This window comes from Pantherophis guttatus, chromosome 13 (assembly GCF_059756535.1).
Source record: "Pantherophis guttatus breed Tessera chromosome 13, ASM5975653v1, whole genome shotgun sequence".
In the NCBI taxonomy this organism is placed as follows: domain Eukaryota; kingdom Metazoa; phylum Chordata; class Lepidosauria; order Squamata; family Colubridae; genus Pantherophis; species Pantherophis guttatus.
Window position 1 is genome coordinate 9,577,341 of NC_142075.1, and position 21,094 is coordinate 9,598,434.

The 21,094-nt window shown below is 42.9% G+C and overlaps 1 protein-coding gene across 1 annotated transcript in view; it reads left to right on the plus strand.

Annotated features, from left to right (window-relative positions):
- The window catches only part of SV2B (synaptic vesicle glycoprotein 2B), a 72,178-nt gene that overhangs the window by 25,313 nt on the left and 25,771 nt on the right, over positions 1 to 21,094 (plus strand). The window contains exon 2 of the mRNA XM_060694781.2: positions 11,378 to 12,230. Coding sequence (XP_060550764.2) covers positions 11,744 to 12,230 — 487 coding nt within the window. The 5' untranslated portion in view covers positions 11,378 to 11,743. The remainder of the gene's footprint in view (positions 1 to 11,377; positions 12,231 to 21,094) is intronic.

Genomic DNA, 21,094 nt, shown 5'->3' on the forward strand with positions numbered 1-21,094 from the left:
GCAATACTGCATTCTAACCACTGCACCACCTGGAAATGCTGAACCAAAAGCAATAAAGGAGAATGCCTGTAGCTCAGGATTGAAATGAGGGGTCCTTGGGGGGCTCTCTGAGCTTAGTTGTTTTCTTGGAGAAAAGGATAGTCTTCCCATCATTTCCACAGGTAGATGGGTGGCTTTTGGGTTGCCCTGAAGGAAAGGAAACATCTCTTTTGAGCTGAGCTGAGCTCCGATCCGAATGCCTATATCAGACAGATCCATGTTTTTGGCAACCATATGGAAGTACAGAAGCTGCTCTTACAAATAATATCTGGAATTTCAAACTCTCTAGCCCAGGGGTGTGAAACTCAAGGACCGGGGGGCCAGATCCGGCCCACGAGGCTGCCCTGGAAACAGAGAAGGACTGGCTTGTGGTGCAGGGCAGAGGTGGGTTTCAGCAGGTTCTGATCAGTTCTGGAGAACCGGTAGTGGAAATTTTGAGTAGTTCGGAGAACCGGTAAATACCACCTGTGACTGGCCCTGCCCTCATCTATTCTCTGCCTCCCAAATCCCAGCTGATTGGGAGGAAATGGGGATTTTGCAGTAACCTTCCCCTGCAATGCCTCCAAGCCACGCCCACCAAGCTATTTCACACCCACCAAGCCACACCCATAGAACTGGTAGTAAAAAAAATTGAAACCCATCACTGGTGCAGGAGTGGTATTCACTTACCTTCGCTACCGGTTTGCAAATGCGAACGCGAGGGCACGTTTTGCGTGCACGAACCACCTCCGCACATGCGCAGGGCCTTCCCCGCATGCGCAGAGCATCAAAAATGTGACGTGATGACATCTGGGCAGGTGGGTGGAGCCTCCCACAGCCACCGCAAAACTTGAGGCCCTCCCGAGTTCCATTTTCACTGGCAGAGGGTTGCAGGAGGCCATCCCAACCAAAAACAGAGCTCGGGAGCCTGTTTTCGCTGGCAGAGCACTTGGGCCACCACAGGTGCCCCCCGTCACGAGTGATGTCAAGCTGGCCACGCCCACCCTGGCCACGCCCACTGTAACAGTTACAGAGTTGGAAGGGAACTTGGAGGTCATCTAGTCCAACCCACTGCTCACGCAGGAGACCTATGCTAGGGATTTGAACCGCCGAACTGCTGACCTTTCTGATCGACAATTCACAACCCTGATGTGGCCCTCAATGAAATCAAGTTTGACACCACTGCTCTAGCCCTATTTTGCACAACGGTCGCCTGTGTGTTGTGCAAACTCAGCCCATCAATATGGGAACGCACAGCTTTCAAGTCAATGTTCCTTGTGCGATAGAAGCAGTTGTGATATTTTACCGACTCCCCCATTCTTTGTTATTGTACCTCAGCCCAGGTTGAAGCTCTTCTAAAAAATGTCCAAGTTATACTTGCATTCTTTAAATTCTCACTTCTATTTTTTTCTTATTTTTGCAATAGATAACATCTTCTGCGAATAACACCTCACCCACATTCCTTCCAATTTATAGTTTTGGAAAGCAACCTTGGGTTGGTGGTCTTGGCCCAATTCCTGAGCATCCTTCCCTAATTTAGCATGAGAAAAACGTCAAGAAATTGGGGGTTTATCGGAATAGGATTTACATGGACAAGAAGTAGAGCAAATCTCAGAAACTGGAGCAGGGGTTCTTAGCTACATGTTTTGTTAAACTCTTATTTTTAAGCTTGTTTGCTGGAAAGTTAGATCATTGATAATGGATGAAAGTTTTAACAGAAATTGGCATGTATGTGTTACATTTTCCTTTAAGGTCTGAATGAGTAAAAAGGGAATGACAATAATAATGATGATGATTTGAAAAAAACACACACCAGAATATAATACAGAATAATAGAGTTGGAAGGGACTTAACTGGCCTGCCAATCACTGAGCCCAATCTTTCCTCTCTCAAAAAAAGCCAACACAGTTCTAGGCTGCATAAACAGAGGGACAGAATCAAGATCACGTGAAGTGTTAATACCACTTTATGATGCCTTGGTAAAGCCACATTTGGGATACTGCATTCAGTTTTGGTCACCACGGTGTAAAAAAGATGTTGAGACTCTAGAAAGAGTGCAGAGAAGAGCAACAAAGAGGATTAGGGGACTTGAGGATAAAATATATAAAGAACGGTTGCTGGAATTGGGTATGTTTAGTCTTATGAAAAGAAGGACTAGGGGTGACATGATAGCAGTCTTCCAATATCTCAGGGGTTGCCCCAAAGAAGAGGGAGTCAACTTGTTTTCCAAAGCCCCTGAGGGCAGGACAAGAAGCAATGGGTAGAGATTAATCAAGGAGAGAAGCAACTTAGAACTAAGGAGAAATTTCCTGACAGTGAGAACAATTAACCAGGGAACAACTTTCCTCCAGAAGTTGTCAATGCTCCAAAACTGGAAGTTTTTAAGAAGAGATTGGATAACCATTTGTCTGAAGTGGTGTAGGGTTTCCTGCCTAAACAGGGGGTTGGACTAGAAGACCTCTAAGGTCCCTTCCAACTATTCTATTCTATTCTATTCTATTCTATTCTATTCTATTCTATTCTATTCTATTCTAGTCTAGTCTAGTCTAGTCTAGTCTAGTCTAGTCTAGTCTAGTCTAGTCTAATATTGTTTGTTGGTACAAGAGCAAATGCTAAAATATAATATTTTAAAAAAGATTTTCACGAGTTTGACTCCCTCTTCTTTGTGGCAATCCCTGAGATATTGGAAGATTAAACGAAACATACCCAGTTCTTGCAACCGTTCTAAATATGTTTTAGCCTCCAGTCCCCTAATCATCTTTGTTGCTCTTCTCTGCATAAGTAATAAGACCTCCCTGAAAATAAGGCCAAGCGCTTATTTCGAGGTTCAAAAAAATATAAGACAGGGTCTTATTTTCAGGGAAACACAGTATCTTCTCTCAAAATATAAGCAGATAACTCACAATGACTTATCAAGGATTCCCTTGAAATCTGTTTCCTTTGTAAAAGTGGTTTTGGTAGACGTTTTCATTTCGTTTTTGTAGAAGCTCCTCAACTCTTATGGTTATACCATTGAGATTAGAAGCAAAAACTTCAAGCATCCTCTTTTGGTGAATTTCGGAAAGGAAAACAGGATTTTTCAGAAATCCAAGGGGCAGAGCTACCCATTTGAGAAACTATTTTTATTCCCTTCTCTTAAAGAAAACAACAACCCTACCTCCACTATTATCTATTTTCAGTAGTCTTTAGTAGAACCATAGAAGAATGTATGACTTCCTCATCGCTTACAGTACGGTTTTCTCTTTTTTAAAATAGCAAAGCCTGTTGAGATGAGAAGTAACTCCTCCCCTCAGTTATTCATAGGAAGAAATTACTCACCCTCAGGTCTGCTCACTTTTCCTCGGAGAAAACAGATGCTTGTTAACGAAGCAATAGCATCATTTGCCCTTTTACCTGTGCACGCAAAGGAAAACTTTTGCAACAATACAACTGGCAGCAAAATGGTCCCTTTAAATAATTCACGTGGTCAGTGGCTGCATGGATTTCTGCAGACATGGAGCTGCGTTTCCCCCCCACTCTCTTTCTAGCTTGTTTTTCAGAAAAAACGAGTGGGTTTTTTGGGGGGCCTTTGTGCCAAATGCACAATCTGAATCCAGGAAATAGGTGACTGTAGGTAGTCCTTGACTTACACAATTCACTTAGTGGCAGTTTGATGTTAAAACGGGGCTGGAAAAAGGGGACTTACGACCGTTTTTCACACTTACAACTGTTGCAGCCAGGGGTGGGTTTCACTTACCTTTACTACCAGTTTGCAGCGGGATCGCACGCACGCTCTTCTGCACATGCGCAGAAGCTTCTGGGCATGTGAAGATCACCAATGATGACGTTATGGGCGCTGGTTTTACTACTGGTTCTATACAACCAGACAGAACTGGGAGCAACCCACCACTGGTTGCAGCATCTCCACGGTCAAGGGATCAGAATTCAGATGCTTGGCAACTGGCTCATATTTATGACGGTGGCAGTGTCTTGTGGTCGTGTGGTCAACTTCTGCGACCTTCTGACAAGCAAAGTCAGTAGGGAAGCCAGATTCACTTAAACAACCTTATTACTAACTTAAGAACGGCAGTGATTCATTTAACAACGGTGGCCAGAAAAGTCGTAAAATGGAGCAAAGCTCACTTAGCCAAGGTCTCACTTAGCAAGAGAAATTTTGGGCTCAATTGTAGTCTTAAGTCAAGGACTACCTCCTTATCTTTATTTATTGATTAGCCCTTGGGCCATATCAAAGCGCAGCGTTCCAGAAACAAATTATTACTATTACTTTGATAAAAACAATCTAAAAATGGAATTGGATGAAATACAGTTTAAAATGAAATTAGAATAAAGTACGATTTAAAATGAAATTGGAATAAAATACAGTCTAAAATGAAATTGGAATAAAATAGAGTAATTTAAGGCAAAGATAAAATATGATAAAATTATACTTCGGTGTCAGCCCTACAATCTACCCCAATCAGTCCTGCCTATGCAGATCTCAACTGAACCATTTTGCTTAAGTACTGTGCTGTGTTAAATGTTATTTTCAGATTCTAGTTGCACATAAAGTAAGTTGTTGTAACATTACTGGGACTTGGAAGGAGCCTATCTGGTTCTCTCAATCTGAGTCGGCGCTGGCCATGGTGCTGAAATCAGTTCGGCAGCATCTGTTCCTGTCATTACAATGACTTTCAGATGCCTTTTAGCTCCTAGCATAGAATCTACAGGTAGCTCACTTAATAAGCCCCACTGGGATTTCCTGCAGCTTGCAACGCCACATCTGTCATTTTATTTCTTTGCTTCTTTTCTTTTCAAGCTCTCTTGGAATATTAGGAGTTGATGTGGGTTTTTTTTAAAATTTATTTATTAAAAAGAATCACTCTGACTGAAATAATAAGAGTAGAATAGAGCTGGAAGGGACTTTGGAGGTTTCCTAGTCCAGCCTGCTGCTCAAGCAGGAGATATTGGAATGGAAATATTCAGTGCCTTAACCTGCAACTATTAAAATCTATATTCCCTGTGCCTGGGTTTGGGTGAACAACTGTGGAAGATGCCGTCAGTGTTAACCCTGATAGTGAATCCTCTCCCTCTGCAGAGGATTTAAAGAGGCCTTTTATAACTTAGTTGAAAGATTACAAGCTGGTAGTAGTGAAGCTGATACCAAGGAATGTGTGTGCATGCATTAGCATTCCATCTGCAGTCAGAAAAGCAAAAAAGAACCCCTCAAGCCATCTGCTGATCGACAGGGAGATGGCAAGGAAGATATTTATTTACTTATTCATCTAATTTATAGAGTTGGCCACCTCACAAGTAAGTGATTCTGGGTGAAGCATAACATTCGAAGGCCTCCTATGAGATTTGTGGAATCTAGGCCAGGCAATCACCTAGTCTTGGAGTTGCACATGGCCTCAACCATGCTTATTTTTTGTAAATACGTCAAACCCATTCTGTATGAATGTGCTTTTAGCCCTGGGTTGTTTTTAAGCACCTTGTTCGTGTGTTTTTATTTTATGTGTATTTTTCTTTGGTACCAAATATTTTACATTGATATCTGTTAAGACTTGGTCAGGATCACAATACTAAAAATAAGTAATTTCACGTCAACACTGATGAGAAATGGATATTGAATGAATTGAGAAGGAACCTAACTTGGAATTGAGGACTGTTATAGGATGGTGTTAAAACCAGGAGCTGGGATTGAATCTAATCTGGGACTGGGTTTGACTGCTCACCCCCTGTCAATCAGATGATGCAAGAGGTGGGGCTTTAAGGAAGGGAAAGTCTATCCATTGGCCCAAACTCTTGCTCTTGTTACTATTTCACAAGCTGAAAAAAAATGTGATGTTTTCTAGCCTCTTAATGCTCAGGGGAAGCTCAGAAAGAATTCTGATTTCCCTTCCTCCCTTTTTTTTTCTGAGCTAAAATTCTCAAACGTTGCAATCTTTCATCTCTAGCAGATTTATAATTCTAGTTCTGCCATTGTGGCACAGTGGTTAAGATGCAGTATTGCAGGCAAACTCTGCCCACTGCTAGCAGTTCGATCCTGACTGGCTCAAGGTCAATTCAGCCTTCCATCCTTCAAAGGTAGGTAAAATGAGGAGCCAGATTGTTTAGGGCAAGATGCTGATTCTGTAAACTGTTTAGAAAGGGCTGTAAAGCACTGTGAAGTGGTATATAATTCTATTATATACAATAGCAATATAATTGCTATTGTTGTAGTTTCCTGTTCCTCATAGGCTTTTCAGAGTTATGCCAGCATATACATTTTTTTCCCACAAGATGTCTTCTTATTTCTTCACAGCCAACTCAGGCATCATGAACATATACAGTATGTGCCTTTCAGAGTTTTTGCCATAAGCTGTTTCCAAAGTACAATTCTACTGATATTTTATTTATTTATTTATATTCTTCCTTTATTATTTTTGTAAATAACTCAAAAGATTCTCCTGTGCAATGGGAGTGAACATAATTAATACTCCTTCCTCTTCTTATTTTCCTCACAACAATAACCCTGTGAGGTGGGCTGGGCTGAGAGAATGTGATTGGCCCAAAGTCACCCAGCTGGTCTCCATTACTAAGTTGGGACTGGAACTCACATCTCCTGATCATCCAGCCAGCTGGCCTTCATGACTAAAGTGAGACTAAAACTCACAGTCTCCTGGTGATTGGCCCAAAGTTACCCAGCTGGCTTTCATGACAAAGGCAGAACTGGAACTCACATCTCCTAGTGATTGGTCCAAAGTCACCCAGCTGGTCTTCATGGCTAAAGTGAGACTAGAATTCATAAGTCTCTTGATGATTGGCCCAAAGTCACCTAGCTGAGTTTCATAGCTAAGGTGGGATTAGAAATTACTGTCTCCCAGTTTCTAGCTTGGTGCCTTCACCAGTAGACGAAACTGGTATTAGATTTATGATAGAAATATTACATTTCTTGTGTTGTATAGTATAAATTTTGAGTAAAGTTTCTCATTCTAAGTGTTAATGAGCATTATTATTCTTGAATATCTTCCTGGAGAGAGAAGCAGAGATGCCAGCAGAAAAAACTTCTCCTTTGCAATGGGAGTGTGTATCAAAAAAAAAAAAAAAAAAAAAAAAAAAATCTAATCCAGTTTTCAGATGGGACAATCTGCTTTTTTTGATAAGTTTTTGTTCCAAAGAAATAACATGGATTTTGAGACATTGCCTCACTTTTAAAATCACAAGCATCACCACCACCAAACCATCTGTTTAAAGTACAGATTTGATTTTGCAAAGGTCACAGGAAATGCCACCTTGCAACGGATTCCTTTCAACGAAGCTTTATCTCTTTAAATGTATCACAGTACCGTAGATTTTTTTTAGCAATAGCAATAGCACTTAGACTTATATACCGCTTCACAGTGCTTTCCAGCCCTCTCTAAGCAGTTTACAGAGTCAGTGAATTGCCCCCAACAATCTGGATCCTCATTTTACTGACCTCGGAAGGATGGAAGGCTGAGTCAACCTTGAGCTGGTCAGGCTTAAACTCCTGGCAGTGGGCAGAGTTAGCTTGCAATACTGCATTCTAACCACTGGGAGGGAGGGAGGGAGGGAGGGAGGGAAGGAAGGAAGGAAGGAAGGAAGGAAGGAAGGAAGGAAGGAAGGAAGGAAGGAAGGAAGGAAGGAAGGAAGATAGCAATAGCACTTAGACTTATATACCACTTCATAATGCTTTCCAGCCCTCTCTAAGCAGTTTACAGAGTCAGCCTATTGCCCCAACAATCTAGGTCTACATTTTACCAACCTCAGAAGGATGGAAGGCTGAGTCCACCTTGAGCCAGTGAGATTCAAACTGCCAAATTCCTGGCAGCCGGCAGTCAGCAGAAATAGCCTGCAGTACTGCATTCTAACCACTGCGCCACCAATGCTCTTAATCCAGATGCAATCCAGATGCATCCACAGAACTATGCAAAAGTGCAGGCGAGGAGTCAGTGCTAGGAAGAGGATAGGCAAGAGATTGGGAGGAGTTTGGTAGTAACTTTTTATATTGACCTATTTTATAAAAAGGCACCCATTTCCAGGGACCGTAGATAGCTCCCTTCATCAGAGGCAGGAATAAAGTGAGCTGCAGTTCACACAGTTTTCTGCAGGAGTCGTCATGGATTGGAATGCATTTCAGTGCAACATTGCAATTGCTGAGTCAAACTAGACCATTTGAGCCTCCCCCCCACCCCCCATTTCATTGAAATGGAAAAGATGGCCTGAAGGGGGTAAGAGGATCCAGAAGATGACTATCCTTCCAAGTGGAATCGAAAAAGAGAATCACGGCTCATTAGCTAATGCTCCCTTCCTCACACAGAGAACGAGAGAGAGAGGAAATCTTGAAAGTCAGAGCTATAAATTTTTGTGCCTCTGTCTTTCCAAAAGTCTGTACTGTAAGAGTCGCAAGCTGTTCATTGGTTTTCTGTGCAATTCACTTCCAAGGTTTTTTCGACATCCTGATTGAAATTCATGATTTGGGGGACTCCGGGATCCTGGGAATGTAATAGGAATGCACAATAATGCGGGCCAGGGAATGCAAGACAACAAGAATGCACAATTATGTGTGCAAGAGAATGCCAAAAGAGCAAATAAAAGGAAAGCCTGTTAAGAAAACCGATCCTGTTGTACTGTACGTGTTGCTCGTGGCAGTGCCAGAGATTGGCATAAGTGGATACTTGGCAAAGCTCATACTTCTGGAAAATCCCAACCGCTGCCCCATTTTCTTTCCCTTTGCAAAGCTTATGTGTCTCTAATATTTCAAACATACTTCCTATATTGGGAGGCTTGTAATAGACCTTCAAATCAGGATAACATGTGAATTTAAATGTTTCTCCTTTGAAAGGCAGAAACAGAAAACCAAATTCCTGGGAAGATAGATGGATGGCTGGATAAATGATAGATCGATAGAGATAGATGATAGATAGATAGATAGATAGATAGATAGATAGATAGATAGATAGATAGATAGATGGATGGATGGATGGATGGATGGATGGATGGATGGATGGATGGATGGATGGATGGATGGATGGATGGGTGGGTGGGTGGGTGGGTGGATGGATGGATGGATGGATGAGAGAGAGAGAGAGAGAGAGAGAGAGAGAGATAGATAGATAGATAGATAGATAGATAGATAGATAGATAGATAGATAGATAGATAGATAGATGGATGGATGGATGATAGATAGAGATGATAGATAGATAGATAGATAGATAGATAGATAGATAGATAGATAGATGATAGATAGATAGATAGATAGATAGATAGATAGATAGGCAGACAGAGAGGCAGACAGAGACAGACAGACAGACAGACTGAGACACACACACTGTAGATAGATAGATGATGGATACATAGATGATACATAGGAATAAAGATAGACAGACAGACAGACAGACATAAACTAAGTTCCTCTTATCCATCCTGATGGTCTCAGTTTGCAGCCATCTCAGAATAACTGAAATGGACAACATGACTATGCTTCTCACCTGCAAGGAGTTGGTATTCCTACTTTTTTTGCTTTCTGGGATGTCTTCCTTCCGATGCAAGATGCTTTCAAGGGTGCCAAGCTAACATTCAGATGGTGTAAGAGTATGGTCTAAGGTGACTTAGGCTGACGATGGTTGATCTTTGCATCAGCCAAAATCAGATCAAATCCTGAATTTTATCTGGGTGTATGCGTAGGATTCTAGGATCATCAATCATAATCTGGCACGGAAGGAGCAAAATATGACTTTATGCTTACAATGTAAAAAGTGGGTTTTTCAAATATTGCCGAGCAGCTGTTTAGACCCATGCCAGGGGTGAAATCCAGCAGGTTCTGACAGGTTCTGGAGAACCAGTAGTGGAAATTTTGAGTAGTTTGGAGAACCGGCAAACACCACCTCTGGCTGGCCCCAGAATGGGGTGGGAATGGAGATTTTGCAATATCCTTCCCCTGAAGTGGGGTGGGAATGGAGATTTTGCAGTATCCTTCCCCAGTCATGCCCACCAAGCCATGCCCACCAAGCCACACCCACAGAACCAGTAGGAAAAAAAATTGGATTTCTCCACTGAGCCATGCATATCATTTTAGAGTACATGAGGATGGATGTAGACATGCTGGTGAAATTGCATGCATCAATATGTGCATGGTGGAGTTGGGAATTGGTGTTTAGTGAGAGGCACATGAGTGGCGCTTGAATTTTCAGTTCTTTCCCCACCTTATCTTGGCAGCAAATAGAATTTGAAGATCCATTTCAATGGGTATAGTTGTTTCAGGAACTATACCATCCCAAAAGTGCGAGAAGCAATGCTAGTGTTTTGGGATTGTGCTAAGGAATTTTGGAGAGGGTTTCGCACATCTACAAAGGGAGAAATGTGATGAATACAGGGGGTTACACAGCATTTCAAAAGCCTGCTTTACAAAATGTGACTTTCTGGTAGAACTTGGACTTTTTCCCAGTGTTCAGAGGGCAGCTGTTATGCACTCAGCTGAAACAATTCCACTTGTGGGAGAAACCTGTAAGAAATCTGTTGGCCTTGATCACTTGTTTTTGTTCTCTTGTGCACCGATGCGATATTGTTGTGAATGTGTTGGACTGGGAGCATAGCGACTCGGATTTTAGCCCATCCTCAGCCATGAAACTCCCTGCAGGAAGAGGATGGAGGGCTAACCAAGCCTGAGCACCTGAACAAAATATGGAATATAAATGGAATTGGGTGGGCTGCTGGGGGTTTGCAGGGGTTCGGGAGAACCTCTAGCTAAGAGTCTGGGCAGTTCGGAGATCCTCCAAATCCCACTCCTGGCTGGCCCCTCCCATCCCACCCCGTCCCTTCCAGGACTCCCCCATGCAGCCCGTTTTGGATGCAGGTAACTTCAAGATGCTCGGCGGCTTGGGGAGTGCAAGAAACGGGCCTACCAGAAGTTTGGGAAGGCCAGAAATGGGCCTGTTTCCAGCCTCCAGAGGGCCTCCAGAGCCTGGGGAGGCTGTTTTCGCCCTCCCAGATGCTTGAGGAAAGCCTCCAGAGCCCGGGGAGGGCAAAAATGACCCTTCCACCAGGGTGCAGGAAGCCAGCTAGGCCACGCCCACCATGGCCACACCCACCCAGCAACCAGGCAGAGAACCCCTTCCTAAAATTTTTGAAGCCCACCCCTGAATGGAACAGACAAAGTCATTCTAGGGACCACGGTGTCTTTAAATATGTTTTAGCTGCTCTTTTTTCCCCTTCCTTAAGATGTTTCCAGATGCGTTGAATGTCTTTTATTGAAATACCTTTGGTATTTCTGCCAGGCAGGTTTTCTGAAAGAAATATGTCAGAAAATAGACCACGGCGTGACCTTCCTCTCTCTTTCAAAGCATTTAATTGTGTATTTCCCCCCCTTTTTTTCTTCTCTAGGATGTGACTTTCCACAGGAAGATGGACCAGGAAAGCAGACGATCTGCCAAAACTCACTAGCGCCTGAATGAGAAGAGCCGCTGATCCCTTGGGTTTCCTCCCGCAACATCGCTTGACAGCTGAAGGATTCAGAAGACACGAAAAGGCAGTGCTAAAATACCATGGCATGCTTCAGGGAGGATACAGTTCCTTAATTCAAGCTTCATCTGAATTGTGGTGGCTTGATCACCTATAAAGCACATCTTCAAAGGAAGAGGCAGTTATGCCCATGTAGTTAACTGAACAGGTTAAAATATATCCACTTGCACAAAACACAGAACAAACATTGATAAAATATAGCCGTCCATCCAGACGTATTTGCTCAAAATGGATGATGGCCGTAGAAACCAGGGGAGCCATGGGCTTGGTGATTATCGCTACCAGGATGGTGGCTACACAAGTTATGCTCCCAACGACCCAACCTATCACACTGGGGAGGAGCCCAATCAGGAAGAAGATGCTCAGAGCGATGCTACCGAAGGCCACGATGAAGACGATGAAGTCTATGAAGGAGAGTACCAGGGCATTCCTCACCCAGATGACAAGCCCAAGCAGAAGAAGAAAGCCGGCCTGTCCAATGAGTTCAGAGATCATGATGAGCTTATAGCAGAAAAGATGGAAGATGAAGAGCAGTTGGCTCACCAGTATGAGAATATCATTGTGGAATGCGGGCACGGGCGATTCCAATGGATGCTTTTCATTGTGCTGGGCTTAGCCCTGATGGCGGATGGAGTGGAAGTGTTCGTGGTTGGTTTTGTCTTGCCCAGTGCTGAGAAGGACATGTGCTTATCAAGCTCCAACAAAGGAATGCTAGGTGAGTCCTACATCTCTTAAGGAACTAGGAAGGAGGATGTAGTTTTCCTGATTATATATTTATACTTAAATATATTTAAATGTATATGGAGATTCTCAATCTTCCATTCTCGATCTTCCATGGTGGTCCCAAAGATGCTTTCTCAAAAGGCAACTGGACTTTCTTTGTTTTTCCTTGAAGACGTTTTGCTTCTCGTCCAAGAAGCTTCTTTAGTTCTGAGCTAAAGAAGAATAGAGAACTAACCAGTGGTGAAATCCAATTTTTTTTATTACCGGTTCTGTGGGCGTGGCTTGGTGGGCATGGCAGGGGAAGGATAGTGCAAAATCTCCATTCCTACCCCACTCTGGGGCCAGCCAGAGGTGGTATTTGCCAGTTCTCTGAACTATTCAAAATTTTCGCTACCGGTTCTCCAGAACCTGCTGAATTTCACCCCTGGAGCTAACTAAAGAAGACCACAGAACTAAAGAAGCTTCTTGGATAAGAAGCAAAACACCTTCAAGGAAAAACAAAGGAAGCCCAGTTGTCTTTTGAAGCGGCACCTTTGGGATGATTATATATTTAGTTTCTAATTTCATTGCTTGCTCTCATTCTTGGGTGGAAGTATAGAGAGGTAAAACTGAACAAGCAGAAGACTGTTAGGTGAATTGCTTCTCCATATTTCTCATTGTAGATCAACCTTACCTAAGTCTTCCCCAATCTATTTAAGAAGTGCTGAGACTGGAGAATTCTTGCTACCCACATCTGAGGGTACCAAAATGTGAATAGTTTTTTTAATTGTCAGATGACCGGGGGGTAGGATCAATACAATACATCACTTGTAAACCAGAAAAATTAAATCTTACCAAATGGAAGCCATAGAATCCATAGACTTTCAGGCAAGGTTTCCACATGTTATGTTATCTATAAATTATTTTACACATTCATTTGAAAGGATTGCCCTGATTATGATTCGATTTGATTATTGTTTAGTCTATTTTCTGGGTTTGCTCAATGTGGAATCATAATATAAGCACAACATTAGCACAAATGCAGGCATGTGCAATCTCACTGAAATTAAAACGAAATAAATTTAGCTTGTTGCATGAATTCAGCAAGCTGACGCGACACCAACCTGGTTAAGTATCTTGTGTGAATTTAGCCACTGTATATGTCAGGGGGTTCAGGCTGGACCACAGAACCAAATTCATTCACATGCATCTAGACATACAATCAGGTTTGGGAAATTTAATGTAAATTTCAATCTGCATCCTTTCAGCCGCCAGCAGCCACTGAATTTCCTAGTGGTATCCTGAGCAATTCTGCACTTTGGTCTATCAATTCTCATTTAGTTGGATGAAAGAGATTTTGCTTTTGAATTTTCTTAAAAGGGGAAAAAAAAAAGAATTTGGATTTAGTGATGAACTCTTCTGGATAAGTCTCCCTGCAATAGTCTGTAGGTTCCAGGAAGACTGAGCGGCTTTAATAGGAATTGCCCTTTGTACAAGCAACAAAAGAAAGAAAAAAAGAGAAAGAGAGTGAGAAAGAAAGAGAGAGAAAGAAAGAGAAAGAAAGAGAAAGAAAGAAAGAAAAAGAAAGAGAAAGAAAGAAAGAAAGAAAGAAAGAAAGAAAGAAAAGAAAGAAAGAAAGAAAGAAAGACCCACTATTGAAATTGAAAAATTAAAAAACCTACTAAGGCCACTCCAGTGATGGGTTGCCCCCAGTTTGGACCAGTTCGCAAGAACCAGTAGTAAAACCGCGGGAGACTCTGCCCACTGCCCCGGATGTCATCATAGATGATCTGTGCATGCACAGAAGCATGGCACACGATCCCGTTGCGAACCTGTAGTAAAGATAAGTAGAACCCACCCCTGGGCCATGGCACATCCACATAATTGGAGAAGTTTGTTGTCCTAGATGTTGTGTTCCACGTGATTAAATGTCGGACATTTTTCTATATGTGAAAATAGATTTGCTGCTCTTCTCACCCACTCCCTGCCCCTCTGAAAGTCAACTTGGCAGGTCTGTTGAGTTCCAAGGACGTCTCCTTTTCTGGAGAAAACACTTTGCCAGATGAAACTACGCAGTGATTACATTAGGAAAACTCTGCTGGGCCAAGCAGAAAACCATTTGACTTGGTTTTCTCCCCTCAAGTGATTTGTATGTAATTTTATTTCCCCTGAATTGCATTAATTTTGTTCTTCACTTTGGTTTATTTCTGCTGATAGATACTGGAAAAGCATCATTTTCCTTTTTCTTTAAATGTCTTTCTGTTGTCTCGTAAATCGAAATCCAGGCAGTACTGCAGGATCTGAAAGTGATTCAATGTGGTGTTTGTGTCCCAGCTGGGATAATTTTTGTTCCTCTTGTCCAGATGTCTCTTTCAATTATAAGCCATGGCTGCATAGCAGGAGGTGGAAGAGACAACGGTTGTTGTGGTCTGCCAGCAGTCTGTGGAGCTGGCAGCGGAGTCGGACAGCAATGAGGCTGAGGAAGAACATGGGCCAGTCTTGGAGGCTGGGGAAGGCCGGATGAGGGCTCTGCGTCAGAGGCAGAGATGGGGCCAGGGCCATCGGGGAGTGAGGTGCGGACTCCAGAGTCTCCAGAGGCTGATAGGAGTGAGGCAGAGGAACAGGAGGAGCCTGTTCCTACTGCACGTATGAGAAGAGCTGCCAGAAGGCAAGAGCAGCTCAAGCAAAGAGGACAACTCGGGAGTAGGGCCAAGAGATGATTGGCCCCTCCCATAAGGCTTAAAACAGACCAGCAACGGCATTTGGGCTTTGCCAGAAAACAACGTTGGTAGCTTCATCTTCTTCTTCATCTACGTGTTGTATTTATTTTTGTATCTGTGACTTCTGAATGTTTGCCAAGAAAGGCCTTTGGCAGTTTGCCTAATTGGACCAAGGTTTGCGATAGGACTGAGGAATTTGTGTTGGGAGGAATTTGCTTTAATTTAGTTGAACGACGCTGGGAATGAAGTCATTCCCAGCTGTTCGAATAAAGTTTGTTTTTTCACTGACTGATTTTCCTACTACTCACTTGGGCCTGGGTCACAACAATGGTAAGCAGGAGGGACTGCATCAGTGGTGGGTTTCACTTACCTTTGCTACCGGTTCGCTCGTGCTTGCACCACTTCTGTGCATGCGCAAAAGCTTCTGCACATGCGCAGAGTGTATTTCATGACTTCCGGGTGGGTGGGTGGAGTCTTCCACCACTGCTACTACTGGTTCTCCCAAACTGGTGCGAACCAGGAGCAACCCACCACTGGACTACATGGTATCATCAAAAAAAATAAAAAATGATGTGTTGTGTTGAATACAACACCCCTATGTTGTGATCAAGGTGCGACCCAACTGAGTAGAGCTTCAGCTGCCATCTTGAGTTTTTTGACCAAATCCTGTAGATGCCCATCTGCAAGAATTTAGGTGTCAGGTTTCGATGTCATCTCAAATAAATTGCACCCCCAAACAATTAATTTTTGCTGAGATATTCCATTTATTGAGTACGACAGATCTGGCCCTGACTCATTGTAGCCGATACTAACCCTCTGACCCCAACCCCTTCCCTTTCCGTTCCCCAATTCTCATCTTCTCATTGGCCATCTTCCAAGTCAGTCTCCCCCCAGCTCCTGACTTCAACCCACAGGAATGTCCCCCCTCCCATCCCATCTCCTAGGAGATATTATCTACAGAGAAAATAAGTAGGTGAAAAGTCAAGCCTCGTCTTCTCTCTATGGCAGCATTTGAATGCTGACATTAGGCTTTGAACCTGAAGGCTGGACGAAGGGAAAAAAAAGAAAAGAAAAGAATGGAGATCCATTTTGCCAAGACATCAGAAACATTTGCTAAGAGATCGGAGAAAAATCTAGGTGTGGTTCATAGGAATGCTTGTAACACGAGCCATTTCAGGAAGTAACTTCATCTAACACCTTGGGTGCAATTCTTGCAGTTCCTCCATCGGCTGAACAGTATTCAAAACAAGCTGTACTTTCATTTTTAAAGGAGAATGAAGACTGGTGGCGTTATTTTTTTTAAAACAGAGTGAGGAATACCAATACAAGAACATTCTTTACTTGGTAGCTGGTGATAATCTAGCATTCATGAGACTCCCTTTCCTGCCCCTTCAAATGTCTAGTATTATTAGGTCACTGCCACCAGCAAAGCCAGACTAGGCGGTTCAGTGGCTAAGACACTGAGCTTGTCGATCAGAAAGGTCGTCAGTTCGGCAGTTCAAATCCCTAGTACAGGTCTCCTGCGTGGGCAGGGGGTTGGACTAGATGACCTCCAAGGTCCCTTCCAACTCTGTTACTGTTACAAAGAGCAGGCTGAGTGTTTCATATTTTACCTGTGGCAGAAATGTAAAGAAACCAGCTGCAAGGAAATGGTAGGCAGCTATCTTACTATTTATTACTATTTATTAGGGACACGGTGACTCAATGGCTAAGATGCTGAGCTTGTTGATCGAAAGGTTGGCAGTTCAGCAGTTTGAATCCTTAATGCCGCGTAATGGGGTGAGCTCCCATGACTTGTCCCAGCTTCTGCCAACTTAGCAGTTCGAAAGCACGTAAAAAATGCAAGTAGAAAAATAGGGACCACCTTTGGTGGGAAGGTAACAGCGTTCCATGTGCCTTTGGCGCTTAGTCAAAGACTTGACCACGGAGATGTTGTCGGACAGCACTGGTCTTCGGCTTTGAAACGGAGATGAGCACCGCCCCACAGCTCTTAATTCTTAAGGTACCGTATTTTTCCGGAGTATAAGACACACCGGACTATAAGACGCACCTACCTTTTTTGGTGAGGAAAAGAAGAAAAAGAAATCTCCCTCTGCCTCTGAGCAATTTTGCCTTCTTGCAGCAAACAGTAAACAACTTGCTTTACTTTCATTTTCGTTTTCAGCAGAGCTTGATTAGCACAAGGAAAAAAAAATCTGCTCCAGCAATTTACCTCTTTGCAGCAAACAGCAGAGCCCTGCGCAAAACAGCTGAGAGCAAATCAGCTGAGAGTCGGGAAGCCAATCCAATCAACTTCTGCTAATTAGGCTGTGTTGAAGCTGAAAGGAGCTGTTTTTTCTTGCAGTTTGCTTGCAAGGAGGTAACTGCTGCGAGGCAGAGGCCAAAGGGTGGGGGCCAGTGGGTGGGCAGGGCTACATTCGGTATATAAGACGCACCTAAATTTTCACCCCCTTTTAGGGGGGGAAAAGGTGCATTTTATACTCCGAAAAATATGGTAACTAATTCACTATACTCACTATCTGAAACAGCATAACCTGGATTTCATTTCGAGAGCATTAAAAAAATTTTTTAGGATTGGGGCTGTCCCTTTATGTCCCATAACTGGGACATAATATATTTGGCAAGAGTTCAGAATGGTTGAGGGAGCCCTATGTCCCTTGTTACGTTAATCAAGCGTGTTTGCAGAGAGCAATGGAATGGTGATGTGTCCCTATTAAAAGTGGCGTGGAAAAGTTGGATCACAGGCATTTATATATGTGCCGGGCGAAGGAGGAGAATGGCCTCTGCTTTTAAGAAGCTTTGGAGAACAGCTGGCATGAAGGATTTTCTCTGCAGAAAAGGCTGTTTACCCCCCCTCCCCCCTTCCCTTTTTAATCTGTCAGCGAAGGCTCGAGTCAAAGCAGGGCATCTGTACTTTCCTGATGGCATTAATCTTTCCCGTTTGTGACCTGGGGATTGTATTGATCTTACAAGAATATTTTAGCTAACCTGATGCATTGCTCTACATCAGAGGTCCCCAAACTTGGCAGCTTTAAGATTTGTGGACTTCAACTCCCAGAATTCTCCAGCCAGCTATGTCCACAAGTCTTAAAGCTGCCAAGTTTGGGGACCTCTGATCTACATGGACCATGCTGGTTGTGAACGATGAGACACGTGGCCTGATGTTTCAGTTAACAAACCTTCTTCTCAGTTAACAAAACTTTTCTTTTGTCTGTAATAATTGCCTTGAACTAATCATTATTAAATAAATATTACATCAATTATTAAATAATAAATCTATAATTGGAGTGGTGCACTGGCCTAGAAGATGGACTGCTCGCCTCACAATCAGGAGGCTGTGAGTTCGATCCTAGATAGTGGCAGATCATTCTCTCTCTGGGCACAATGAGAATATATCTGCTGAACAAAACTCTGCATTGGCAACAGGAAGGGCATCCAGCCAGTAAACACTCAGCTTCATTCAGTTGCCCAGACTCCACCCTGCAAGGGATTATGCGATCATAAAAAGGAGACGATGGTTTGTTGTTGTTAATTGCGAAGTCATGTCCGACCCATCGCGACCCCATGGACCATGTTCCTCCAGGCCTTCCTGTCCTCTACCATCCTCTGGAGTCCATTTAAGCTCACACCAACTGCTTCAGTGACTCCGTCCAGCCACCTCGCTCTCTGTCGTCCTCTTCTTCTTTTGCCCTCAATTGTTCCCAACATTAGGCTCTTCTCCAGGGAGTCCTTCCTTCTCATTAGGTGGCCAAAGTATTTGAGTTTCATCCTCAGGATCTGGCCTTCTAAAGAGCAGTCAGGGTTGATCTCATCTAAGGGACTCACAGGAGTCTTCTCCAGCACCAGAGTTCAAAGGCCTCAGTTCTTTGGCGCTCAACCTTCCTTATGGTCCAACTTTCACAACTTTCACAGCCATCCATTGCAACTGGTGATTATGATGATAGATGATGATAGAACTTCTATAATTGTCTGGTTGGGTACAGCAACCAAATAGGACAGGTACAGACTCCAGTGGATAGTTAAGACAGCAGAAGGAACAGTTGTAGCCAGCCTGCCTTCCATAGAAGGCCTGTATGGCTCAGAAGGAAAGCTGAGAAGATACCTACAGACCCTTCACATCCCTGGACATAAACTGTTTCAATTCCTTCCCTCAGGACGGGGTTGTAGGGCATTGCATGCCAAAACAACTCAACACAAGGACAATTCCCCCCCCCCCTCGTGGCATCATTCTGGGTAAAATGGGGACCCAGATTGTTGGGGCAAGATGCTGTCTCTGTAAACCACTTAGAGAGGGCTGTAAAAGCACTATGAAGTGATATATAAGGCTAAGTGCTATTGCTATTGCAAGCTAACTCTGCCTACCACCAGCAGTTTGATCCTGATCAGCTCAAGGTTGACTCAGCCTTCCATCCTTCCGAGGTTGGTAAAATGAGGACCCAGATTGTTGGGGGCCATAGGCTGACTCTCTAAACCGTTTAGAGAGGGCTGTAAAGCTCTATGAAGCGGTATATAAGTCTAAGTGCTATTGCTATTGTTATGTAAAGCACAATGAAGCAGTATATAAGTCTAAGACAATGCTATTGCTATTACTATAACTTCAGTGGCTAGAAGCCCATCAACTATCAGGCCAGATTCCATTAAAAAAAAAGTTCTCCTAAAATCCACAGGCAGTCAATCTGGTGGAATAATTTCTCCAAATTGCCCCAGGAGCAGGAGAACCTCAATCATTTTTTTTGAGGACAAGGCACCGCCTTAGAGATCAATACTGTTACTCTGAGAACTTCCTAGTAGAGGTTCGTCCTGATGACTCATCTTGGCATGGGACGGAAACGTTGGAATACAGAGAGGAGGCAGATGGTTGTAGGGATGACGGTATAGCGGATAAGGTGACATTAATAGGCAATTCTTCAAATGTCTGGTCCTTATTTAAGTGGAAGTACATTGAAATCCACTCAGGAAAATATCTCCATATCCACATCTTTAGAAGAACTTTCTTAAGCAAAATCCTCCTTCATGCTGTTGAATAGGAACTGGTGGGGGAAAGGAGGATAAATTTCAGCCCGAGGTCTCTTGAAATAGCCAGGAGCTGTGAATATCCAAAGCTCTGGAGATGATGCCAGAGGAGCACAAGATAGATAGATAGATAGATAGATAGATAGATAGATAGATAGATAGATAGATAGATAGATAGATAGATAGATATAATTCAGAATAGAGTAGAGTAGAGTAGAGTAGAGTAGAGTAGAGTAGAGTAGAGTAGAGTAGAGTAGAATAGAATAGAATAGAATAGAATAGAATAGAATAGAATAGAATAGAATAGAATAGAATAGAATAGCATAGCATAGCATAGCATAGCATAGAATAGAATTAGAATAGAACAGAACAGAACAGAACAGAACAGAACAGAACAGAACAGAACAGAATTCTTTATTGGCCAAGTGTAATTGGACACACAAGGAATTTGTCTTTGGTGCATACGCTCTCAGTGTACATAAAAGAAAAGATACATTCATCAAGAATCATAAGGTACAACACTTAATGATAGTCATAGGGAAACAGTCAATATAAATCTTAAGGATTCCAGCAACAAGGTTAGAGTCATACAGTCATAAATGGGAGGAGATGGATGATAGGAATGATGAGACGATTAATAGTAATGCAGACTTAGTAACTAGTTTGACAGTATTTTTATTTATTGGCCAAGTGTGATTGGACACACAAGGAATTTGTCTTTGGTGCATATGCTCTTGGTGTACATAAAAAGACAAGATACATTTGTCAAGAATCATAAGATAGAACACTTAGTGATAGTCATAGGGTACAAATAAGCAATCGAATCATACTAGGAAACAATCAATATAAATCGTAAGGATACAAGCAACAAAGTTACAGTCATGCAGTCATAAGTGGGAGGAGATGGGTGATAGGAACGATGAGAAGATTAATAGTAGTGCAGACTTAGTGAATAGTTTGACAGTGTTGAGGGAATTATTTGTTTAGCAGAGTGATGGTATTCGGGGAAAAAACTGTCCTTGTGTCTAGTTGTTCTGGTGTGCAGTGCTCTATAGCGTCGTTTTGAGGGTAGGAGTTGAAACAGTTTATATCCAGGATGTGAGGGGTCTGTAAATATTTTCACAACCCTCTTTTTGACTTGTGC